The sequence below is a fragment of the Oryza glaberrima genome, chromosome 12 (assembly GCF_000147395.1).
Source record: "Oryza glaberrima chromosome 12, OglaRS2, whole genome shotgun sequence".
In the NCBI taxonomy this organism is placed as follows: Eukaryota; Viridiplantae; Streptophyta; class Magnoliopsida; order Poales; family Poaceae; genus Oryza; species Oryza glaberrima.
In genome coordinates this window covers 19,617,717-19,627,883 of record NC_068337.1, presented here as the reverse complement: position 1 = coordinate 19,627,883, position 10,167 = coordinate 19,617,717, and the positions used below count along the sequence as shown (strand labels likewise).

Genomic DNA, 10,167 nt, shown 5'->3' with positions numbered 1-10,167 from the left:
TTGATGGAAGCTGAAGCATGCATCTACACTTTGATCCTTCAACTTCTCCTCAGCAGCATAGATGATCTCTTTGAGGGTGATTGAGTGCATGTGTGCACAAGGATAGGTGTGTGCATAAGATATGTCATCGTATTTATAAGGGACAATTGCTCATTCGACTCGTTTTGAAGCCTAACTATCAATCTGACCTTATTTTTACAAGTTTGCGTATTTGACCTCTTTTTCGAAATTGGAGTTGCCATCTGACCTTGCTTTCTCTACGCCGTTAGGGTTCCATTTCATCTTGGTTAAAATAACCAAAACACTACCTCCATATTTTAATGTATGACGCCGTTGACTTTTTATCCATCGTTTGACCATTCATTTTATTTAAAAAATTTATGTAATTATCATTTATTTTATTGTGACTTGATTCATCATCAAATGTTCTTTAAGCATAACATAAATATTTTCATATTTACACAAAAATTTTGAATAAAACGAATGGTTAAACATTGGCTAAAAAGTCAACGGCGTCATACATTAAAATACGGAGGGAGTACTTACGAGTACACCTTAACACCATCTCATTTCCATTCTCTGCCTGCCCCATTCACTCCCCATCCACGCGCAGAGGGAGGGAGGGTGGCGGCAGCGTGTGGAGCAAGCGGCGGCGGCTGCACGCGGGAGCCTCAATATGCGCCGCGTGGAGGAAGCTGCAGCGGCTGCACGCGGAGGGTGTGGTGGCGTAGACGCGACAGGAGCTCCAGCGGTTGCGCATGGAGGAAGCAGCGGTGTCAGAGCGATGGGAGCTCCAGCGGCGGCGGCGGCACGCGGGAGCCTCAACGTGCATCGCGCGCGTGAGCTGGTGCGGCAGCGCATGGGAGCTTGGGCGGATGGAGTGGCGGCGGCGGCGCGTGGGAGCCTCAAGGTGTGGGGAGGAAGCTACGACGGCAGCACTAGGAGGCTCAAGGTGCGGTGTGCACAGGGGAGCTTGGGCAGAGGGAGCGGTGGTGCTGGTGCACGGATGAAGCTACGGCGATGGCGTCCGGAGAAATCTTTGGAGCCAATCCAGTCCTCCGCCCAGACGCTTCTCCATCCTGGTCCTCTTCCGCACCACCCGAGGGCCGAGGCCCTGCCTCTGCCCTGCAGCTCCACTCGTGATAGCTTCGTCTCGGCCTCCTCCGTGCCATCATCTTCGTCTCGAGCAAGCAAAGATCAGCTCATGGAGTTGTGCACAAATTATGCGGTTGCACATGGGTTTGTGCTTTGGGATGTCTTTGTTAGACATGAATTAACTTATGTTTTTTTTGACAAATATTGGTCAAATTTAACAAAAATATGACAAATCTAGGTCGAATCTTTCTTGGTATTTCACAAATCTTTCTCGATATTTTCACCATACAAAACTAGCGCAAACTAAGAGCTTTGATAAAACAGGGTCAAATGAGCAAGGGTAAAAGTGGCATTAATTTGTGCTCTAGTTAACACCGTTACTAACCTTAACAAGAATATTGTCAAGCTATATCTTCGATTTTAAAAAGAAGTATCAAGTAAGCAAAGTTAATAAAAAAGGGTCAAATTGTGAGTTAACCTTTAAAATAGGGTCATATATGTAATTGCCCCTATTTATAACCATGCTATTTATTTGCCAGTTGAACTTACATTAGCTGATCACTGATCACTTATTCACCTTTAAAGTGCATATGTCTACCGATATCAATGGAATTAAGTGAAGGATTGCTGAGAAAGAGCTGTGAAGTATGACTGTCATTCCAGATGACTTGTATTCCTACGGTAAACACCAACACTTGAATGACCGGGGGGGATGACGTGTGCTGCTAGATGGAGGCGATTGTGGCCATGTGAAGATCCGATTCAGGTCTCCAATTTACTATTTCTATCTGAATGTAAATTGCCATAAAATATTAGCTGAGCAATCTAAAATAGTGAAAGAAGTAATCTTAATTTCTTGCAAATTTACAGTGTCCACGTCATCAAAGGAATATTGACCGTTTGATTTTTCTCTGCGGATGTCATAGACCGTTGGATTGTTTGATTGGCAAATTCTCTTCTTGAACCTTCAAAAATTTCCTATCTATTTTTGTTTCCACGTCCCTGGGGAAAAATTTACTTTTCATTTTACCCCTTCTCTTATTTGCTCGACCGAATTGGGAGAGGGGCCTAGACGCCGTGCGCCTACACGTCGCTTCTCCTCCTCGCCATCGTCATCTCCACACTGCTTGGCCACCGTCCAGTTGCATTGCCTCCTCCAGCACCGCCTGTCTTCCACACTGAAGGCAGTAGGGGACATAAAGGATGAAGAGCACACATTACCACTTCCGCCTCATCATCCTCCTCTCCAACGACCCCCACACCCTGCCAACTCTCTCGCCGAATCTGGCCATGGTTAATTAGAGACGACAGATGTAGCCATCATGAACTCGGCGCCGCCGGATTTAGAGCAACTGGCGACGAGGAAGGAGCTAGCTGGGCTGAGGCAGGGTTTAACTTTTCGATTTGACCGACTGTATCGATCGGTGGTCATCGATAGACCGAAATTTCTGACGAGCCCACGACAATGTTCATTGAAAATTCAATGCCAGATTCATGTACGTCTTTTAAGAAGTTGTCCATACGTTTTTCTTTGTTTTTCACAATTTTTTTTCTGTTTGTTGTTCAAAATGTAACGATCAGAATAACGAGAGCTTAGTCATTTAATTTGATGCATGATGAAAATAGTTTCCTGTTTGCCTGGCTTCCACGGATCTTCCAAATGGGATTATCTTAAGTTGAATTCTTGTTAGTTCTATTTCATAGCAATAAGGATAGAAGAAATGCAGTTAAGTTAATTTTGCATGAATGTGCTCCCATATATGTGCAGCTATAGTAATATTACAATGGTCCCAATTTATTGAATTGCATCCATCAATTCACAATAGAGATTGTACCTCGAGGTTTCCGATCGTTGAATCTAGCTAGATAGGATGGACATTATTAGATTCAACGATCAGAAATGATTTGGTACCGTGAGGTACCGGTACCTCGAGCTACTTTTTGTTGGACCGGAACAAATCTCGCAGATGAGCATTGTTGGATCCAATGATCGAAAACGATTTGGTACTGTGAGGTACCGGTACCTCGAGATGCTTTTTGTTGGACCGGAGCAGATATCTGCCAGGGATACTTTTATCTCTTCGTGTGCAAGTGTGGCTTCTCTCCCCTCGTCAGGACAAAAACCAAAAAGAGTGGAGGTGATATCTACGGACTAATTATCACATTTAAAAAGTGTTTACCCCAAAATTTTGCTTCGACAGTGTCATTCGGTTCAACCATCGATCTGGGATCTGATTTTATTTAATATATAGTTTGAAGTCAACTGAAGATAAAATAGACGCTAAGATCCATAGCTCCTTTGGCGCTTAACTGGCTAGTTTAATAGGCTAGCTGGCCATGAAATTGACAATGACCTCGATCGCGTGCTGTAGGTCAAGTTTTCTTTTGCATTCCAGGCTGTATGAATTTACGATTACGATGCTGAGCATGTGATCGAGCTTATATATATGTGTGTGCCTACTTTGTTCTGATTGATCTCCACTAGATCTGAGCATCTGAGCATATATATTGGCATACTGGGTTCTAATTGACCTCGACTCTGCACTTCTGCAAGGGAAGCGAGGACCTCAACCGTGCACTTCTGCAAAAGAAGAAATGAGGGGTACGTTCATTGACTACTCTAAATGGGAGGAAGTAAAGGCTATCAACAGCTATGCTCTGTTTATGGGATACATGTCGATGGCCGTCAGGGGAATGGGCTATCTTGTGGTTTTATGGACCACCGTTGTCCTCCTTGGTGGCTTTGTCTCCGTGCTGGAGAAGAAGGATTTTTGGTGTCTCGCAATAATTACCCTCGTCCAGACAGTCGGGTTAGTTTTGCTTTCCAATATATTCATGTATATGTTTAATATTTTTCACTAGCGGGGTTTCCCGGTATATTAGCACTGATAGATTTGCTGTTGGTTTGTAATATTTCCCATATCAAAGAGGACATATCCGGTGAAAATGAGCTAAGTGTTGAAAACTCGTGAAAATCATACCTAAAAGTTTCGTAAATTTATGAAAAAAATACTAGAGATAGGTGTAGATATAAAATACATTCTCACCAAATCTTAACTCCAAACTCAAGTTCGTTTAGGAGTAACAAAAAAGACAAATTTCAGGTGAATTGTAACATGACACTATTCACCTGAGCATAAATAACTATGCATTGTATATTTTGAATATATAATGTTTAGGTGTGGAATATGGAAGTTAGTCATGCTTGAACCTGCCGTTATAAAGAGCACAGTCAACCGTTCCCCTATATTTTGAGGGGGAATTGTATATATGAATTTGAATTAGCCAACAAATTGGCTTACGTATTTTCAATATAAATTATTTCATTATTCAAAAGTGCAATATCAATGAATACTATGAAATAACTTACTAAAAAAATCGATATTCTCAAATTATTTCATATTATTGATTATATGTGTCCCTTTGTTTAGAAGATTCTATGTCTAATTAATTATAAAATTAGATTGATTGGCATGAGTTGTTTTCCTATTTTAATGTATGGAAGAAAGAATGGATAATCCCATAGCTACTTTAGCAGCCGCAAGGCCTATAACAAAAAATTGTGAAAATGTCTCTTTTTAATTGGCGGCTATGAGATTTTTTAGTTAGTGGATTATATTAACCCGGACTCTACATCTTAGAAAGGTATACACAGCTCAAACAACAATCAAGAGTACATAATAGCCATTACATGAGGATACCAAATAATAGTTTAACAAAACGGTTAAAGAAGAACGACAGTCTAAGCTTCAATTCTTCTTCTAAAATTCCAACCAAAAGTAGAAAAGAACTCCATCACTCTCTTCTCCAGAAAACTCTATTTGGAGGCTATCAAATAGATCGGAAAATGTTACTCCCTCCGTACCAAAATATAACAACTTTTGGCCCTCAGGATTTGTCCCAAAATATAACAACTTTTTCATCAACATTATCTTTCCAACCAATCACAACCCTCAACTATTCAGTTTTCCCACCTACCTCAACTACTCATCCAATCGCAACCCTCCATGATTCACTTGTACCTACTTTCTTAATAACCGTGTCCAACTCTAAAACTTTTTGTAACCCTTCACCATTCACTTCTACCTACTTTCTTAATAACCGTATCCAACTCTAAAACTTTTTGTATTCTGCGATGAAGGGAGTACGAGATTTAGATTAATTGAATTTAATATAAGTTGGTATACCCTTCACCATTCACTTCTACCTACTTTTTTAATAACCGTGTCTAACTCTAAAACTTTTTGTATTCTAGGATGAAGGGAGTACAAGATTTAAAACTTTTTGTATTATGGGATGAAGGGAGTACGAGATTTAGATTAATTGAATTTAATATAAGTTGGCATATTAGAGCTCCAACTATTTTTCAGTTTGTGATCAATACATAGATACCAATCAAAAATAAATAAACATTGAAAAAAAAGTACATGCTGAAATATCATTAACTAACTCCTTATCAATCTCCTCGAAACATGGCTGGAAGAATCATTCCTAAATGTTTAGCGTTTCAAACTCCGGAGATCTCTCTCGACTAGTACGAAAAAATTTAGGTAATATAGGTTATTAATTGGCATGTCTATACAACAAATGCAAAATCCAATTTGATTTGCATATATACGGAGAAGGTGATAAGTGCTAGTACGTGTTTCCTTAAACTCTTGCAGGGTCTCCACCGTGTTTCCGAGTGAGAATTTGAAGAAAATTGTGTCATCGTACAGCCGGGGCTTCGTCTCGACGACATACACATTTTACGTATCCAAAAACAGTAAGGATGATCACCATCGTGACTACGGCCAGCTGTGCGGTTTGGCAAACCTACGGTGTACCAAATTGCTAGCATCTGCCGCATATGTGGTCCAGCAGGTGGTGTTCGCCGTCGTAGCAGGCCCTCTAGTGCTTGCTCTCACGGTGCTCTACGTCTGCGGTCTGGTCATCACCACCGGCCTCGCCGCTTGGCGCCTGCGGCAGCGCGATTACGGCGGCGGCGGCGGCGACAACCTGTGGCCGGCGCTGGACGTGCTCTACACCCTGGTGCTTCTCCAGGGCGTGCTCTCCTACTACCGCTTCTCCTCGCGCTTGTGCGAGGGAAAGGTGGTGCATGCTGTGGCCGAGGCTTACCGCTTTGACCGCTGGAGCCAGCATCCGGTGCTGCATAGATACATCCGTGAGACGAGGATCGGGTGCGAGAAGGATCCATCCTTCGCCAAACGAACGAACCTGGTCAGGTATGTAGAAAAATCTAAAATTGTTGTATTATGTTGTTTTCTGATCTATTAGATCGATTCTTTCTTATAGGGTATATATATAGAGGTATATAGGAGATAGAGACTTGGAGTAACAATAAATTTCTCTATAGAACTCTATTTTATCTCTATGATTCTATTTTATCTCTATAATTTGTATTTGAATCTTATCTCTAACCGACATATCTATGCTTGTAATAAGGTATGCCCTCGACACCATGGATGGATGTGAATCTCCAAACTGCGCGCGCTTCGTCGACGCGGCAAACTTGCTGCATGCGCTCCTGGAGAACCCCAAGCTCGAAGAGCACCACAGCCTCATCAAGGAGCACCTCGTCTGGTCCCCGTCCTCCGGCGATTTCGTGCAGAAGCTGGTGCAGTCGTTGGATTCCGCGAGGGGATACCACCCGTCGACGAGGATGTGCGCCGCCCGGATGCTGTCACACCTCGCCGGCGACCTCAGCCCGGACAAGCTCAACATCACGCCAGTGATCAACAGCATTGCCGCCTCGCTGCTGGAGGCCCCCGGCGCCGGCGAGGACAAGGGCAACGGCGGCGACCACTTGCTGCATTTGTACGAGGAGCAGATGGTAGAAGGACTGAACCTGCTGGCGAAGCTCGCCGCCGCCGACGACGACTGGTGCCATGCCATAGCTGAGAAAGACGGCCTGCTCCACAAGATCATGCAGCTCCTATGCTCCGGCCAGCACCGGCACATCAATTATTCGAGCAGTCCGATCGCCCGAGGTGCAATGATCGCGCCATGCATCCAAGTGATGCGCCACCTGGTGGCTGCCCCTGGCGTCACCGGCGAGAAGATGTGCCGTGAAATCTCAGGCAACATGGACGCAATGGCCAGAATGGAGAGCATTCTCAACTGCCACGGATGCAATGGTTACCAGCTTATTGAAGGAGTGGTGGAGATCTATACACGACTACGCGGGCACGATCCACCTTCGGCCATGGCAATAAAGAGAGGGCATTTCATCATGCAACAGGTGCGCATCTTCACTCAACCTGCCACTGAAGGAGACAAGAATGTCGATTTACTGCTTGCTGGTGAGATGCTTGCAGAGCTATCTTCCCATGGCAAAGAGAACACCAGGATAATCCTGCAAGCGAAACCCGATGTTGTCGGTGATCTCACCGGAATACTTCAAGGCAAGACCACCAAGCGCCGAATAATCGCAGCGCAAATCCTGGAGCAGCTGTGTACTCATCACACAGATGATGAATATCTCCAGAAACTGAAAGAACACCTGATAGTTACGGTGCCAAAGGTACTCTGTCTGTTCAAAGCAAAGCAAACAAAACAAAACAAAATCATTTGCTTTATTTTTATGCGCACGTACACACTGATGATAAACTCAATTTTGCAGGTGCTTGCAAAAACGCTTCGCCCCCTCAAAAGTTCAATGAGAGAAATTTCACTTCCGGAACAGGACAGAGGATTTTGGAAAGCAGTTTTGTCCCTAAGTGTGACGATGTTACACAACTTAATGAATGACCAAGATTTCGCTCCTCTGTTCGATGCGATAGCCACTGAAGCCGCCGACTTCAGCTTTCTTGACAAGCTCCAGATGATAGTCCACGTATTAAGTTGGAGGATTACCATCAACGAACTGAAAGCATTGAAGCATGTCGCGGAGATATTCATACTAGTTGTTGAACATGGAAGCCCCAGCGCCATGGAAAACGCGAGCAGATTGAGGTCTAGATTGCTCCAAGCTGCAAACAGAATATGGGATATTGAAAACATCATGGTTATGGCTGGCAGTATAAGCCACGCAAAGACTCTTTGTTCCCTCGCGAAACAAGCAGAAGCGGAACTCCAGCGCAGAGAGGAGGAACAGGGATATCATCCTTGTACGGGTAGGAAAAAATCTCATTTAGCTGCCTGTATAGATTTCGTCGAAATTAATTTCATAGTAAGTCCCGGCACGGTGCTCTCTGCTTGTAGAAGAAATTAATCCTAACCATTCATTTGATTCTATCTAAAGGAACATATCTATTTATATTGAGACTAGCAAAATACCCGTGCTTCGCATCGGCTGAAGAATTATAACTTTATGTACCTTTGTTTCCGTCATTCATCACTTCCTATGAAACACAGCGGTGGTGCTCCCTGAGCTGACCGAGCCCCTTGGCGTGACTGACGTCCTCCCTTGGTGCGGGATATTAGAATTCGATTTTTTTTTATTTTTAAGACTTTTTTGAAAAAAATATTAATAAACATTTAAAAAAATATTTTCAAAAACTGAACCTTTTGGCCACGCAGTGTTGTTTGGCCACATTAGTCACAGTGGCGTGGTAGGCCAGCACTACCGACAGAGTTATTTGGCTACGCCAGACAGGCTGGCGTGATCGAAAGGTTCATATTTGAAAATATTTTTTTGAAAATGTCTATTAATAAAATTAAAAATTAAAAAGCCTAAAAAATAAAAAAATTGTGCTCCCCCAGCACCTCTCAGCCCTCCCTAGGCGGCGAGGGCGGCAATGCTCATCTGTCCTCTGTGGACATCAATGGCAATGGCAGCAGCCTTCATGGGCAGCGACACTCCCCCGTCCTCCCTATACAGTAATGGAAGGCATAGGTGGTGGTTTGCGAAGATGCTCTTGTATTTTATTTCTTGTGTTTGTTAAGTTAGTCAAATTTTTGGTACTTTTATTTTTTGAAGTTGTTCTCTTCCGCTATGGCGAAAAGCCCGTATGACTTGATTCTATTTGCAGCTTGATCTCTTCTCGCTGCTGATTTTTGGTCGTGTTCTCAAATTTTGAAGGTTTTGGATCAGCAACTGCGTGGACTTATTTGCTTTCCTCAAACTTTGAAGGTTTTCGGTCGGCCACGTACGGATTCTATGCAGTATCAAACATATTTCACTTTCCACGGTAACATTGGGGACTCTTCAAGATCTGGAATTCTGGACATGGTGTGGAAAATAAGGGAATTGGACGAAGATAAGCGTGTGGGGCAAAAGCTAGACGACAGATAACAAAATTCCTGGAACCCTCACTTATTCACGTAATTTTTGAGTAGGTATATAAATATAGGTATACACATATATGACTTTCATGTCTAACCGGAAATAAGTCCTTGTAAGTCAAAAAAAATAACCGGAAATGAGTCCTTAAACAAAAGAAAAAAAGTAAAAAAGTGTCACACCCCGATCCGGTACCGCCGTACAACAGCACCTGACAGGAGCGTGTCGTAGGAAAAATGGCGTGAATCGCTTCCTACGAAACCACGATCTTGGTACCAGTCCCAGGACATAGTGCTGGTACCCACGGTGACAAATATGAACCATTGCAAATCCTTAAAATAAATAAAGGACTTATTTACCTTAACTTAGGTTGCAGCTCAGAACAGCCCGAGATTGCAACTGACGACACGGACAACAACAGCAGCAGCAGCGGAACCAACGGACTAACACCCAACACCACAGGCGACGGCTGGGAACCAGGACAAAACCCTAATCTTTACTTCACTTCATCTTCAGCTTCAGGGCGGAGGAGCTATATATACTTATATAGAGCAGGGGTGAGTACTTACGTACTCAGCAAGCCAGGGGAAACTTAGGTGGTTAATGCAAGCTTCAAGGGAAGGCTGTTATTTTTCAATCAGTTTTATTTGCAAGCATTTTGACAATCTAAGTGTGTGCATTCTGCGACCAGAGCGAGACAAGTCTCAGCTCGGCCGGGGGTGAGGAGTGAACAATATTATTTTATCAAGATTTGCACAACTCCCAGAGTTGGCCTCAAAGCTGGTTTCCCAAACCAAACCAATTTTCCAGACTTTTAGAGTTTTGGTTGTCTCCAAACAACCAGTCAC

The 10,167-nt window shown here is 43.4% G+C and overlaps 1 protein-coding gene across 1 annotated transcript; it reads left to right on the top strand.

The window, feature by feature from the left end:
• The first annotated feature begins 784 nt into the window (after positions 1–784).
• On the top strand, positions 785–9,331 carry LOC127756375 (uncharacterized). The gene is made up of 7 exons (XM_052281724.1): positions 785–1,228; positions 3,063–3,186; positions 3,650–3,905; positions 5,760–6,320; positions 6,541–7,618; positions 7,718–8,101; positions 9,170–9,331. Exons 1-7 carry the CDS (start codon positions 785–787, stop codon positions 9,329–9,331), a joined length of 3,009 nt encoding a protein of 1,002 aa, XP_052137684.1.
• The last annotated feature ends 836 nt before the right edge of the window (positions 9,332–10,167 follow it).